This window comes from Crotalus tigris, unplaced genomic scaffold, assembly GCF_016545835.1.
Source record: "Crotalus tigris isolate CLP2741 ecotype Arizona unplaced genomic scaffold, ASM1654583v1 scf7180000024437.13266115, whole genome shotgun sequence".
In the NCBI taxonomy this organism is placed as follows: domain Eukaryota; kingdom Metazoa; phylum Chordata; class Lepidosauria; order Squamata; family Viperidae; genus Crotalus; species Crotalus tigris.
Genome location: NW_024100606.1, coordinates 10,052,657 through 10,069,317, shown reverse-complemented (window position 1 = coordinate 10,069,317; position 16,661 = coordinate 10,052,657). Strand labels below are relative to the sequence as shown.

Below are 16,661 nucleotides of genomic sequence, written 5' to 3'. Positions count from 1 at the left end.
ACCAGGGAGAAATTGGAAACAACTTTTTATATATATAGTGCCAATATTTTAGGTTGTCTGTTTTTAAAAAGCACTTTGAAAGCGTTTTCTTTTAAAATATTCTTATTTTTCTCAATTTTTTTAATATCAGTTGTTTAATTTGAAGCATAGATAGTTGGTAACAACTAATACATAGATATCACCAAAGTTGCCAGAATATTTCAAGATGTATAGTGCAACTTTTTATAGTGCTGATTATAGATATCAAAAAATTTCCTTGTCTTAGTAAAAACTGTCTAAAGTTGAATATAGATTAATGGAACACATTAAGGGCTGAAATAGAGCAGATTCACTTTGCAGAATGGTTGTGAAAATTGGTGAAAACTTGAGATACAATTATTACTTCTATTCAGATTTTTATAGTTTGGAGCATTATCCTTACGAGTGTACAATTTCTGGGCAGGTTTCTCTTGCCTATAGGCAAGACACATCTAATGACGTAAATAAATATTTTTGCCTCTTTGATTCCTTATTATGGAATAGTTTAGATTTTTTTTATAGTCATAAATAAAAGATAAAATATTAATACATTTTTTCTCATTTTCTTCTATAGACAAAGCCTGTTGCATTTGCAGTACGGACAAATGTTAGCTACAGTGCAGCCCACGATGATGATGTCCCTGTTCCAAGCATGGCAATCTCATTTGAAGCAAAAGATTTTCTGCATGTTAAAGAAGTAAAATAGTTTACATTATTAATTATTGAAACACTGTTCTGACCTACTACTCTTAATTAAGTTTGTTTTATATATATTAGTTATAATAAAAAATTGTTATGTGTGACAGAGATAATAGAGCAATTTGCACAGTTGTTTGGCAGGAGACTCACTGCTCATGCATAACATCTGGCCAGGTGCAACTCCCATCAAATCCTTTCAGTTACTTTGATTGACATACTGGGATCCAGAAAATCAGTAAGGTTGCCTGAGACCAAACAAGGTAAGAGAGTGGATAATATGTTTTCATAGAGGATCATTTAAAGCCAAGCAGCCCCTAGTAGTCCTTAGATATTATCCTTCTTGCTTTATCCTAAAAAGATTCTTGGAACAATGAAAAATATATAGTGTAATTTCACAGAAAAATGTTGCACTAGATTGGAATCTTTTATATTCTCCAGCATGATGAGTATAGAATCCACCAGTGGGTTATCTCAGCCTTCCTGTTCAGTTAAGACTAAGTCAGAATTTTAGTCACACCTCCTTCTGGGCTGACTTAGTCTCAGCTTAGCAGGACGCAATTGATTTGGCTCCTCTGTTTAGACTAGGTTATAGGAATTAGTTTAGTAAACTGATCAGTTTAATATTTCCAAATTGTAATCATTTCAAATTAGTACTTTATACATTTGGCTCCAAATTTTGTAGAATTATTTCTTGCAGCTGACTGCAGCTTCGGCTCCAGCGAGCCTTGCAGGCTCCATACAATATTTGGGGGCCTTCCGGATCACCGGAGCTACAACAGCTCCGCTCCAGCTGATCTGCACAAAACGGAGATTGATTCTCCTGGCGTTTTTCCTCAGAGCTCTGGTGGGCCAGACGGCCTTATTTGGACTGCGTTTTCACTGCAAGGCCTTGTTTCAAGCAAGCGATGTCCCAGATCACAGCGGAGGCTGCACAACAAAGTTGTTGTTCATTCTAACTTTGGCGAAAGGGAAAAGAAAGCCTTATCTACAGGCAGAGCTCCCTCAGGGCCCTTATCAGGTCTGGCAAAGCCAGACTGCCTTTCTGCTGGCCATTAATTTTGGCGTGACCACTATTTTGGGAGTATTAACAGCCGCGGCCACCATTTTGAAAAGGCCTCATACAGGTGGCAGTTGGGCCTTCTTTAAGCCCTTATCTCAGCCTGCTGTGTCAGGCTTAAAACGGGGGGACATATTTCAGCGCTCTTTCCATATAGGGGCAAGGTCCTGTCCAGTCTATCGAGGGGACAACAAGGGCTGGGCATGGCCGCCATTTTGTATTTTACCTAGTGACCTCATCTATCCATAGCAACAGCAAATTCTCATTTCTCTCTGAATTTCAATTCAATGAGGGGGAATTTTCAATTAGATTCCATCTGTCCAAATTAGTTTGTGGCACTGTGCCGCAAGGCCTAGACAGGCAGCTCTAGTGGACTGTCTGGCTGTTTGCCATTGTTGTTGCTTCAGAGTGCGGGATTTCCCTCTCTGACAACCAAGTCTGCATGTTGGTTTCCCCCTATTCCTGGACATCTCCTTCTGGAATATCCAAGGTGCAATGGCAGACAGTGCAACTCCTCAGCCATCGCAGGGCTCTGATGTTCCCCCTGCACAAAAAAAGCACAGATCATCTGAATTGGATGCAGGGGGAAAGAAAAACCCAAGGCAAAGGCCTCATCCACCAAAGAGCCCTCCAAGGCAGCTGAGCGAGAGGCCTCATGGAGACATCAGGCGCTGGAGAGAGAGTTCTCCAGAGCTCAAAGGCTCTTGTCCAGTGAAGCAGAAGTTGTTCCCCCTGTTCCACTGGACAGTTTCCCATTTGAGCCTCAATTCACACCTTCCCATGATGCCTCTAGGGCATGGTCTTCTCAGGGGGAAACTGGACAGGTTGGTCCCCCTCTTTATTCCTCTTCCACAACACAACAGGACTCTGAAGCCATATTTACTCCAACAACAGCTGGCCTTCGTTCCTCAGAACAAGACATGTGGTCAGATCAATTTCATGCCTTTATGCACCACACATTTGCACAATTTATGGCCTCCCCCATGGGTCAACGACCTCCGTAGGTGCCACCTCCTCCACAGATATCTCTACCTCAAACAGGTCATGCACTGTTATCCGGCTCTGGCAACTCTGAGACATCCTCTCAATTAGGTGAGGAAGGGTCAATTGACCTTGAGACGGCTGACATGCCCATGTCAGAGGATGACTCTCTTTGACTCTTCCCTATTTAGGTAATTGCTCATGAAGGCCTGTTCCATGGCCAACCTTAATCCTGAACAGGATCCTAAACCGTCTACCTCCACTGCCGAAGAATCGAACCCTTTGTTCTCAGAGCCGGTAGTGGAGGAGAAACAAATTCCTTGCCCAAGTTTCTTCCGCAATACAGTGGAGAAACAGTGGTCTTCATTGGCCGCTCTTCCTTCTCCCAGCAGCACGGAGAAAAAGCTCTTCAATGTATCTTCTCCTCTTCCCTCTTGGAGGCCCCTACGGTGGACACTTCTGTATCTTCCTTGTTCTCTACCTCCACAATTCCAGGAGATATGGCAGAGGCTCTGAAAGCGGAGGATAAGAGATTCGAGTTGTCTCTCCACAGAGCTAACCAGGCCTCGTCATGGGCAATTAAGGCAGCAACATCATCCATCCTTTTTTGCCAGGTCATCCATCTTGTGGCTTCACGAACTTCAGGCTCTAATCCCTCCTAACCAGGTGCGAGCACACCAGACGTTGGGCAAATTAGTAGCTGCATCTGAATACATGGCGGACGCATTGCTCCACTCTGCCAGGTACTCCGAGAGATCCATTGTGGCCACTGTCTCGTCCTGCAGACTGTTGTGGCTGAAACAGTGGCAGGCCAACCTGAAATCCAAGTGGTGTTTATCCACCGCCCCATATAGCGGAACACATGTTTGGTCCAGTTCTCGAGCCTTATCTCATAGAGGGAAAGGATAAGCGCATGGTCCTTGCGCATCCCTCTAAGAAGTCAGATAGAAAGCCGCAACAGGATTGGAGGCAGCTCTTTCAGGGTGGCAGTCCTGGGATTGGTCCAGAGGCTCTCGATCTTTTGCCCCCAGGCAAGATCGATAGCAGGACCGCCAGAACCTTGGAGCCAAGGGCCAATACCAGTCCAAATGACCCTTCCAAGGTTTGGGGCGTCGCCCATTCAGACGAACCAAGTGATGCCAGGGAGGGCTCTCCTATAGGTGGTTGCCTGTCTCGGTTCAGTGACATTTGGGAGGTCACCACCACCGACGCTTGGGTGATAGATACCATAAAACACAGTCTTATCCTGGAGTTCTTCTCCAATCCTCCAGAACGCTTCCTACAGTGCCCCACCTCAAGAAACCCCGTCAAGGCCAGTCTAGTATCCAGGGCCATCTCCCACCTGCTAGAGATAGAGGCAATAGAGCCAGTGGCCATGGAACAGAGAGGATAGGAATTTTACTCCATTCTGTTCGTGGTACCAAAGGCCGTGGGGGGATGGAGGGCGATATTGGACTTAAAGGATCTGAACTACTTCTTGAACTACAAAAGGTTCAAATTGCAGACCATCAAGTCCATTCTAGCCAGCATCAGAAAAGGGGATTTCCTTTCCTCTATAGACCTGATGGAGGCTTATCTTCACGTCCTGATCCTCCCAGAATACCGCAGGTTCCTCCGGTTTTGTTATGCACACCGGCATTTCCAGTACAGGGCTCTCCCGTTTGGTCTTTCTTCTGCCCCACGAGTATTTACAAAAATTTTAGTAGTCTTGGCAGCCCACTTGAGGTTGATCCCATGTGCGTCCAATGTTATCTGGACGATATACTAATCTAATCCGGTTCTTTCCAGTCAGCTCAGTCAGACCTGGAAATCACAATCAATACTCTTCAAAGTCACGGGTTTTCTATGAACTTCAAGAAGAGTCACACAATCCCTTCTATTTGCCTCCTTCATCTAGGGGCGATAATAGTCTCAAATCTATGCAAGGTCTTTCTCTCTCAGGATCGCCGGAAAAGCATCAGGACTCTCGTCCACCAGATTCGGAGAGAAAAGGTAGTACCTCTGGTCCAACTGTCTCAACTGTTGGGCAAGATGGTCTCTTGTCTGGGGATTGTTCCGTGGGCCAGACTACATTCCAGACACCTCCAGTGGTTTCTACCTCTGTTTTAGAAACGGCGCATGAGTTCATCCACAAGGAGGGTGAGGGTTCCACACCAGACACTATCATCCCTTCTGTGGTGGACCTCATCAGCAATGGCCAGAGGATCCCTCTTCAAAGAACCAATCAGGCTCATCTTGACCACAGCCGCCAGTCTGTTTGGATGGGGTGTCCACCTCCAGACTCATCTAGCACAGGGTCAGTGGTCACATTCGGACCTAGCCCAGAACATAAACTGGCTCGAGCTCAGAGCCATTCATCTGGCACTCTGTCAATTTTCCACCTTAGTGTCGGGGAAGCACATTTTAATACTGACGGACAACGTGGCAGCCAAGGCACACATCAGCAGGCAGGGAGGGACCTGGTCCTGGTCTCTCATGTTAGAAGCTCAGGGTCTGGAGTCCTGGACAGAGTCCAACCTGGGATCCATCAGAGCGGAACACATACCGGGGGAGGAGAATCGTCAAGCAGATTCCCTGAGCAGGGTTACAGTCAACCACTCGGAGTGGCGACTGGATCCAGATCTGTTCAGGGAAATCGCGGACAGATTCGGTCATCCACAATTGGATCTGTTTTCCTCCCTGAGAAATTCCCAACTGCCCAGATACTTCACCAGATTCCCATTTCGGGGGCGGAGGGAACATATGCCCTTTGCAGCGAGTGCCCAGAGGACTGCTATACACATTCCCTCCTCTCCCATTGATACCGGCAGCCATCTGCAAGCTCCTTCAGGAGCAGGTGGAAGTCGTCTTCATTGCTCCACACTGGCTGAGGTGACCGTGGTTTGCCGACCTTGTGGATCTGTCAATCTCCCCACCGTGGAGGATTCCGCCAGATCACATCTCCCTCAGCCAGGGAGCACTCCAGCATCCAGATCCTCAGTGGCTCCAGTTGGCTGCCTGACACTTGAGCGGGAGAATTTAGCCAGACAATCCTATTTGTCCGGGGTGATCTCCATGATCCAAGCCTCCAGGCGTCCCTCGACAAATAGGATTTATGATGCCACATGGAAGAACTTTTGCATGTGGTGCACTAAGCATCAGCTCCAACCACTGTCGGTCACTATCCCTAACATCTTGGATTATTTATTGGAAGGCATGGATAAGGGATTGTCCACTAGCACTATCCGTAGACAGGTAGCGGCCTTGTCAATGGTGCTTACTTGCAACAATCTGATTCCGTTAGGACAACACCCAGCAGTCAGTGCATTTCTTAAAGGGGCGTCCAATGCCAGGCCGCCTGCTGTTCATCGTTATCCTTCTTGGGACCTGCCTAGAGTGCTGCAGGCACTGATATCTTCACCGTTCGAGCCCATCCGGTCTTGCTCACTTCAATTCCTTTCTCTGAAAGTTGCCTTCTTAGTCGCAATCACGTCGGCCAGGTGTATTTCGGAACTGGCCGCGCTCTCCGTCAGGAGTGACTTGTGTACCTTTTTCGAGGGTAGAGTGGTCTTTAGACTGGATCCGTCCTTTATTCTGAAAATTAATACCTGGTTCCATAGGTCCCAGGAACTGATCCTTCCAAACTTTTGCCCTAATCCATCACATAGCCTGGAGAGACCGTGGCACAATCTAAACGTGTCCAGGGCTTTGCGCTATTACGTTAAGCAAACCTCGGCCTTTTGTAAGTCAGAAGCCTTGTTTGTGTCTTTCCAACCCTCTTCCATGGGTCAGAAGGTCTCATCTTCAACCATTGGAAGGTGGATTAAGACATTCATCGCTCGTGCCTACCTCTCTCAGTCTCTCCCAGTTCCAACACACGTCACCACCCATTCCACATGCAGTGCAGCTATGTCTGCGGCCTGGTCTACCCAGGCATCTGTCGAGGAGATCTGTAGGGCAGCAACTTGGTCCTCCCCTTCCTCATTTATAAGGCATTACAAGCTTGATAAATTTGCAGTGGCAGATGCCGCGTTTGGTAGGAGGGTTCTCCAACAAGTAGTTTCTTCTAGGGAGACACAAGCCCAGACTCTTCCCCCCCCCCCCCGTAGGGACATGAGCAGCTTTGGTATGTTCCACCGGTGGATTCTACACTCATCATGCTGGAGAAGGGGCGTTATCTTACCTGAACGCCTTTTCTCAGCATGATGATGTAGAATCCACACCCACCCTTCACGGCCGTCTTGGCTTGTGTGATAGTTGGAGGAGCCAATGCATCGGACTTCGTCATGTTTGCTTCACCCTTGTCAAAAACTGGGAAGGTCAGCCCAGATGGAAGCGTGGCTAAAATTCTGACTTAGTCTTAACTGAGCAGGAAGACTGAGATAACCCACCGGTGGATTCTACATCATCATGCTGAGAAAAGGCGTTCAGGTAAGACAACGCCTCTTTATAATTAGGTTTGTAAAATAGTAACTTCATGAATTTCAAGTCCCCTATCATCTGAGAAAATAGCCAAATCTCAAGACCAAGAGAAAGTGTTACTCTACCAATCTGTTTTGTGTAGATAGAGATATCTTCTGAAGGAATATTAGACCTTAACCTGAGCACTGACAATTTGAAAGGAAATGTTGACCAGACAAATGAAGTATCAGGTATAATCGATAGCTACAAAGGTATCAGTATGAATTCTGCTAGTTGAAATGGACAGAATGTTTAGCTCAATGCTGTTTCAGCAGATGGGCACTTAAGTGAATGAAGGAAAGACTTGATTTTGGGACTAGAGTCTATTTGCGCTGTGCATTTGATTATGATATCTTCCTTCAAAGAATGTCTTAGAGGGCAGGAAAGAAAATTTTGCAAAAAACTGTTACATAATCAAAGCCTTCAGTATGAAATAGGTTTCCACTGTGATTTTTTCCATGAGTTAGAAGATAGTTCAGAAAAACAGCTTAAGGAGGAGATTTCTTGAATATATTCTTCCAAGAGCAATTCCTAAACATGGAGCAAGTAAGCAGCACAAATCTATATATGCAATATATTTGCAAATCTGTATATGCAATGTACAATACTTCAAATTCCGTTCCAAAAAGATGCTTCAGCACATTTTAGGACAGCAGTCAAACAGTGGTTTAAAGCAGAGATCCCCAATCTTTTGGGCACCGGGGACCATTTCTGTGGAGAGAGGTTTTTCCACAGACCGGTGGGTACATGGTTTTGTATGCTGCCTGTATCCCATGGATGGGGCTTTGCTTGTTTATGCGGACCAGTTGCTGGCATGCCATGGCCCGGTACTGGGGGACCCCTAGTTTAAAGAACTGCAAGGAGCTGCTTTGTTTGCAACCACACTTTATTAAATCATTTTTAATTTTGATTCTCAACATTGTATAACATACATCATGATAGAAAATCAATTACAAATATAGAAACATGCTGTTATTCATATAGATATGAAAAGAGAAATTTACCCACTTAGCATATAGCATTTCACCTGGTTTGCCAAAATTCTAGAAGTGGTAGAAAGCGCTTGGCTTTTATATGTAAATGAAATTTGAAATCATTCTTTAAATAGAGTTTTTAGAAATGAATTTATTTGTATACCGGAACTACTGCATCCTAAAGTTAATTCCTGTAACACCCTAGCTCCAAAGATTTTCTAATTCTTTCTAAAAAGAATTGATTGTGTTGGGCATATACTAGTTTATTGATAGTCATTCTAATGCAAATGTTTAAAATGTGAATTATTTATAGTATCTATACTGGGATTTAATTTATTTAAGTAGAGCTATACATATTTTCAATGAAATGAGCTTCCATCTTCCTTAACATTTTTCAACTTTCTAATACATGATTAAGCTAAGTAGTCAGAGAAGGATATATTTAATGCCAATATCATAATATGCCCTTACATAAATCATTGGGTGTAACCGCATCTGGAGTATTGTTTGGGTATATAAAAACTGCTATATCTGCAAAAGGAATCTAGGAGAACTAGAGAATGGCCAGAGAAGGGCAACTGAGATGTTGTGAGGAAAGGTGTAATGTTTGGAGATTTTCAATGTGGAAAGGAGGAAAATGATAGGAGAAATGACTGAGATATATAACATTATCATGGCATAGTGGACAAGGAGAAGCTATTTTTTCCCTCAAAAATTACTAGAACCAGAGGTCACCTAATGAGATTATATGAAACAATCAAGAGAGATAAAAAGTTTTTTTTTTTTTTACCCAACACTTTAGCGTATTCTTTTGTTAACTTCAACAAGAGGCTAATCAGTTCATGGAAATCCTGAAAATCAAGGGCTATTAGTCTTATTGGCAATTGGTTCTCTACTGTTTACTGCTGGAATAGGTAGGCGTACGTTTTCAAACTATTATAGATGCTTTGTTTCAGAAGTGAAAGTTGTAAATATCGATATAAAATCCTGGACAATATACATTCTTTTTTGTAAAGTGAAGTTTAGGAACATACAATAGCAGCAGATACTTGTATTTGAAGATAAATCATATGTGGTGAATGGAGGGGGGGGAGAATATATATGGTGAGAAAAAAGGAAGAAAGAGCCTTTAAATGCTGGGGTATTTTTTTCTACATGATTCTTTGATCTCCTTTTTTGTTACTCTGTAATTACAAATTGGCAAAATTCTAAAAAAAAGCAGCAGGGAAGCCATTATTAAGGTAAAAAAAGCAAGCATCTAACAGTCATTTTTTTCTATTTTTTAATCACTAAATCAGATTTTTTAATCATTGCTATTATACAAATTTAGTGCAACTTGCATTTTAAATTTAAGTTCTGCATAGCTTACTTTAAATTTAGTAAGACAGTTTGCATCCCCTCTCTCTCTCTCTCTCCCTCTCCCCCTCTCCCCCCCCTCACACACACACACAGACACACACACAGACACACACAAACACACACACACTATATGCATAAAAATATACAGATAGATCATACAACTTCAGTGGAGGTGGTGAATGAGGGAAAAATGAAAATTGGTCCTTTCCTAAAGCTGAAGTTATTTGTGTATTATGGAGAATAATGATACTCTCCTTGCAATATGTTAATGTCTCCTTTTTTCCAGGCTGGAGTTATGTCCAAACTGATTTTATCATCACCTCTTTTATCATTGCCTCCTCATAAATTAATAGCAACATATGGACAAGAAAATAGTATGAAAAAAACTTGATTCTTTGGTGCTCTGCTGTTTCAGAGTATTGTTAAAATATAACACTTCTTGCTAAATTATAATCTACTGAATTTTAGTGCTTTCTGAAATAGGGGTCTTAGCATTACCAATCAGAAAACAGCAGTTTTTTTTCCTGATGAAAATTTTAAAAACTATTTGGAAAATAATGGAAGGATCCAAATAGCAGTAATCACTTGCGTTTGAAATAATTCTATAAAGGTCTAGAGTGCTGTTCCTCAATCTCAGTAACTTTAAGCTATGTGGATTTTGTTTCACAGAATTCCGCGGCGACTGGACATTCCATGCACAAATCTATTAGTGGCATTTACCATGTTATATTTAATGGAGAAATTTAATTCAAAAACTTGAAAATATGTTGGTCGTACAATTGTTGATATACAGTTTAATTTACTTATTAAGTTATAATATGTGGACATTTAATCATGAAGTAAATAGAGCTCAGTGAATTTTCTGAATATATTGATCTAGCTGGATAAAATTGTGTTACATAGGCAGCACAAAAATACATTGATACTGACAAATACAAACAAAATAATTTTGAAATTCTTTCTTTCAGAAATTTAACAATGACTGGTGGATAGGACGATTGGTAAAAGAAGGCTGTGAAATTGGATTTATACCAAGTCCAGTCAAATTAGAAAACATGAGGATGCAGCATGAACAAAAAGCTAAGCAAGGAAAATTTTACTCTAGGTAATTAAAAATGTCTGTGAAATTATCTGTGATGAAATAGCATATAATAATAATAATAATAATAATAATAATAATAATAATAATAATAATAATAATAATAATAATAGTAGGAGTAGTAGTAGGGAGAGGGAGGAGGAGGAGGAGAAGGAGAAGAAGAAGAAGAAGAAGAAGAAGAAGAAGAAGAAGAAGAAGAAGAAGAAGAAGAAGAAGAAGAAGAAGAATAAGAAGAAGAAGAAGAAGGAAGAAGAAGAAGAAGAAGAAGAAGAAAAAAGTCTGGATAGTGGATGTGGCAGTGCCTGGAGACAGCAGAATAGACGAGAAAGAACTGGAGAAGATAACAAAATATAAAGACCTACAAATAGAAATAGAAAGACTGTGGCAAAAGCAAGCAAGGGTAGTACCAATAGTCATAGGCTCCTTGGGTGCAATCCCAAAACAACTGGAGCACCACTTGAACACCATTGGCATTGACAAATTCGCTATTAGTCAATTGCAAAAGGCGGCCTTACTAGGAACTGCTTCCATCCTGTGACGATACCTGTAATACCATCAAACATCCACATCTGCCTATCCCAGGTCCTGGGTAAGGACTCGATAGGTAGACAAAATGCCAAATCCAGTCTGAACATCTGGCTGACTGTGCGATGATCCATAATAATAATATAAAGTCATAGAAAATGATAAAATTAAACTGCTCTGGGACATCAGAATTCAAACAGACAAGCACCTGCAACATAACACCCCAGACTTAACAATTGTCGATAAGAAAGACAAAAAAGTCTGGATATTGGATGTGGCTGTGCCTGGAGACAGCAGAATAGACGAGAAAGAACTGGAGAAGATAACAAAATACAAAGGCCTACAAATAGAAATAGAAAGACTGTGGCAAAAGCAAGCAAGCGTAGTACCAATAGTAATAGGTGCCTTGGGTGCAATCCCAAAACAACTGGAGCACCAGTTGAACACCATTGGCATTGACAAATTCGCTATTAGTCAATTGCAAAAGGCGGCCTTACTAGGAACTGCTTCCATCCTGCGACGATATCTGTAATACCATCAAACATCCACATCTGCCTATCCCAGGTCCTGGGTAAGGACTTGATAGGTAGACAAAATGCCAAATCCAGTCTGAACATCTGGCTGACTGTGCGATGATCCATAATAATAATAATAAAGTTGGAAAGGACCTTGAAGATCATTGAATCCAACCCCCTGCTCAGGCAGGAAACTCTACACCATTTCAAACAAATGGCTGTCTAGTCTCTTCTTAAAAACTTCCAGTGTTGGAGCATTCACAACTTCTGGAGGCAGGTTGTTCCATTGGTTAATTGTTCCAACTGTCAGGAAGTTTCTCCTTAGTTCTAGGTTGCTTCTCTCCTTGATTAGTTTCCATCCGTTGCTTCTTCTCCGGCCTTCAGACGCTTTGGAGAATAGCTTGACTCCCTCTTCTTTGTGGCAACCCCTGAGATTGGAACACTGCTGTCATGTCCCCCCTCGTCCTTCTCTTTGTTAAATTAGACATGTCCAATTCCAGCAACCGTTCCTTATATGTTTTAGCCTCCAGTCCCCTGATCATCTTTGTTGCTCTTCTCTGTACTCTTTCTAGAGTCTCAGCATCTTTTTTACATCGTGGTGACCAAAACTGGATGCAGTATTCCAAGTGTGGCCTTTCCAAGGCATTGAAGAGTGGTATTAATACTTCACGTGATCTTGATTCTATCCCTCTGTTAATGCAGCCTAGCACTGTGTTGGCCTTTTTGGCAGCTGTAGCACACTGCTGGCTCATATTTAAGTGATTGTCCACTAGGACTCCGATATCCCTCTCACAGTTACTACTATTGAGCAAGGTAACCCCTATACTATACCTGTTCATTTGGTTTTTCTTGCCTAAATGTAGAACCTTACTTTTTTCACCATTTAATTTCATTTTGTTAGATAGTGCCCATTGTTCAAGTCTGTCCAGGTTCTCCTGTATCTTAAGCCTGTCTTCTGGCGTGTTGGCTATATAACAAAGATCAGTTTGTTTATGGTAATGTTCAGCCATTTTCAAACAAAATCAGTTTTTAAAATAAACATTACTTTTATTTCTTTCATTGAAAGGAGAAAAGTGAAAAATCTAAGAAGTTTGATTTCTATTTACATAGAAGCTTAGGTAAAATTTTCATTATGGGAATGTGCATATCATCTCTTGATCATAAATGCCTGGCTCCCAGAAAGTTCCTTTTGTTCTTTTTAATTCTTGTGGAATCCTAGGAAAAGTTTTGAGCGCTTTATGTAACTGTATCTTGCTGATGTTCACATACCATTTTTTACTTGAGTGAAAAATGGAAAACATTTGGACATCACTGAATTATTCATTTTACAGGCACATGAAATGGCTATAAGAACGTGCAAAATCACTTCTCTTCTCTCTTGAAAACTATCTCTATACCATCAATATGACTGAGTTAACAAATTTGGCAGGAATCTAAAGTTGGTTTATTGACACAGAATCAGAAAGCTTGATTTACCAGAATTCCTTCCTTAGGTTTTATGTTAAAACAATGAAACTGTCAAAGACAAAAAGATAATATTTCATGTTATAATGGTACTTCCTTTCCTCTATGCTTCTTACATTTGAAACAACAAACATGTTATTAGAACTGGTCTTATTATTATCAGAAGTTCAGACCTAAAGTCAACAGAGGAAGTCAGCCCACTTATTTCAAGTTGCTAATCACATGAGTTTGTTTAAGAGTAAAAAATCGTATGAAAAGCATTAGTTGCTTATCTTCCGTTTTGAGTGGTCACTCACTTTCAAAGTAGATGCTGCAATATAATTTCATTGTTATTAAAATGCATAAAAAGTTACTTAGGTCAGGGACCAAAGATATTCTGGTATGTAATTAAATAATCTCACTGCTTGTCATTTATTACATTGAAAAAAATAATTTTGATAGTATTCAGGGTTTTTCATTTCCTATTTTTCAATCAGTGGTATATATTTACTTTTAATGTCTTACATAATGTGCTTGTAGTTAAAAGAAATCATGACTAGCTAAATAATGTTGTTATTGTAGCATTCAAATGATCTTGAATTTATACTATAGGTAAATTAGAAGGAGTCAGACACTAGACTATTTCTAAATTTTGTAAAATAAAATTAAAACTTGTCTTCTCATAGTCTGAACACACTGCCAAGATTGCCTTCTGAAATATTGTATAACTTTACTGATGATTTGCTGTCAAGTTGGTTTTGATCCTTAGTAACCACATACATTTTCTCCTCGATGATTTGTCAGTAACCTGGTCCTAGGTCTTCTAAAAATTGCTACTCAAATCAAGTCCATTGCCTTGCTACTGGATGTCCTTGTCTTGTCTTTCCTTCAACCTTTATGCCTTTACTATCTGTCTGGTGTAGTTATGCCTTTACATCTGTCTGGTGTAGAATAATTCAAGCCTGATCTATTTGTATTTCAAGTAAGAACCATGCGTCCATTAGGTTGTATCTAATTAACCTAGTATGTTATAGTTTGTGTATAGTAGGAAATAACTCTATTAGGGATCACAAATCCTTTTAAAACAAAATTTTAAAGTATATTTCTGCAATTTCTCATATATAGATATCTATATGTATCATGGACTCCTTGGTGTTTTCTGAGCTTGGTTTTTTTTCTTGTAGACTTTTCATTACCAAACTAAATAACACTATCCATGCTAGCAAGGATTCAGCAGTTCATCTCTGATTTATAAATATTCTATACTATCAGAATCTATATATATCTTTAGAAAAACTTGTTCTTATGTGTCAAACCCTTAATTCTTTTTCAGAAGTTCTCTAAAATGTATTGTATATCTTTTAGTATAGAAATCACATAATTATTTGTTCAAGTCCTTGTGATTTTTTCTATTGATCTAAATCTACTTGAACTGTTAATTTTTTAATCAATAAAAAGGCTCCAATTTATTCAACAGAAAGTTTTTGATTTGTAAATAATAACTCTGGAGAGAAGAAGAGGGGAGATTCTAATTAGCCTTTGCTGAAGCCTTTCCAGCAAAATAAAATTATTGTCTCTTCAGCCTGTTAATTCATTTTCTTGAAAGTTCCAAAGTTCTTAATTCAGATATAGAAGCCATATCCAACTTCCCAAATGACCACTAGAAAATACAAGTTACATCCAGCAGTAATACAGTCATTCATCATATAAAGTTGTTGCATAAGTGACATGTGTGGAAAATGATCATATTGAAAAAGAGCCATTAGAAAAATTGGAGAAAATCAGATATTCACTGTAATATTTACAGATTAATTTTGGGTAAGATACATAGCAATAAAAGTCTTGATTGTGATTTTGATTTTGAATTTTGGAGCCATTTTAAGTATATATTAGAGCATTTGATTATATTATTATTTGTGCAGAAAGCTTGTTTACATTTTTCTTGGGGTTTGCATACTGGAATTCTGTGGCACGTATTATTATAATTCTATAAGCATATTCTCTCTTGTTGCTGATTCAAGAAAATTATGAGATTATCAAAAGTGCATTTGTTTGTTTACTCTAGTAAATCAGGAGGAAATTCATCATCCAGTTTAGGTGATGTAGTACCCAGTTCCAGAAAATCTACACCTCCATCATCTGGTAAGAAATCATATGTTCTTTACTGTGGTCTGCATAATTGCCTATATCAATATACTTTATGCTTTTCAATCAGGAGGCAAATCTTTTTAGTGATAGCAACCATTAACTTTTCCAAAAGATTTATTTAGTCATGTCTCAAAAAGTTTAAATAAAGTATTTTTGTGCATGTGTTAAAATTGTGACAGAATATACATTTAATAATGAATTGATATAGTTAATCACATGTTTGTATTAAAGTAATTTGGTATATAAATAATCTGAGGCCCAATTTACTGTAGCGGTTAAAGCACTAACTCTTGGAAGAAACAATGACAAACAACCTGCAAAATCTTATCAAGAAAACTGCAGGAACTTGTCTAGGCAATGTCCAAGAATTGTTCACAATTGAATAGAAGGAAAAATATTATAAAGCCATAGAGTTGTTTAACTTATTTTTTTAACCGAATGAATAACTAGGTAACATCCAGTATCAACTGATAGCATGTTTGATAAATTACTAAAGGTGTAAATTTGTGTGGCTAACATTAACCTTTCTAGCATCAGTAATGAGAAATTGTACTAGTCTTATGCAGAATATCATGTTCTTATATTTTATATAGTAAAACTACAAAATTGATGGTCATTCATGTATATATTTTTTAAAAGGGGATTATATAATATCTGGACTACAAGTCTATATTCTAATATAATTGAATTTATTGCCATATATTTTCTGTGGGTTTCCTACAGGTGATAGCATATTATCTCCAAGGTTACTTAACAACTCTTACATTATATCATTCTATGATCTTACTGGCAAATGTGGGAAATGGGGTCCAGCAGGATTTTCTACAAGTTCTGTGAAGAGATTTAAGTTAGAAAATGCAGAAAAGGAATTAGTGGATTCATCCATTTCCCTAACTTTTATTGTAATTTGCTTGTAGAGGTAATGCCTTGATTATGAGTCTCTCTTTGTTTTGTTTGTCTCTAACATGGAAATGTTAACATTGATTGCACTTGATAACTTGTTTTGAATGTCTTCAAATTTTGTTAAAACATTTTTGGTTTGAGTAAACAGAATAGCCATATTTAATTTTAAAAATAGAAAGAAATGGCTTAAAATCTACAAAACAACAAGAAACAACTGATTTTGATGTTATAGTAATAGACGACTGCAGTAATAGGTGCTTTTAACATAATTTATGGGGCATGATGCTCAGTGGTTAAAGACAGCCTGCGTTCAAGATCTGAATGTCACTTGATGGGATTGTCCATTACTTGCTCCAGCTCCTGCAAGCCTAACAGTTTAAAAGCATGCAAATGCAAATAGATAAATAGGTACCACTTTGGTGGGAAGGTAACCATGTTCCATGCACCTCAGCATATAGTCATGCTGACCACATGACCACAGAAATGTCTTTGGGCAACTC

The 16,661-nt window shown here is 39.6% G+C and overlaps 1 protein-coding gene across 17 annotated transcripts in view; it reads left to right on the top strand.

The window, feature by feature from the left end:
- CACNB2 (calcium voltage-gated channel auxiliary subunit beta 2) overlaps positions 1 to 16,661 on the top strand; it is a 236,689-nt gene that overhangs the window by 187,380 nt on the left and 32,648 nt on the right. For all 17 annotated transcript variants that reach the window (XM_039331656.1, XM_039331659.1, XM_039331661.1 and 14 more), the window contains 3 exons: positions 593 to 715; positions 10,497 to 10,633; positions 15,176 to 15,252. In XM_039331656.1, coding sequence (XP_039187590.1) covers positions 593 to 715; positions 10,497 to 10,633; positions 15,176 to 15,252 — 337 coding nt within the window. The remainder of the gene's footprint in view (positions 1 to 592; positions 716 to 10,496; positions 10,634 to 15,175; positions 15,253 to 16,661) is intronic.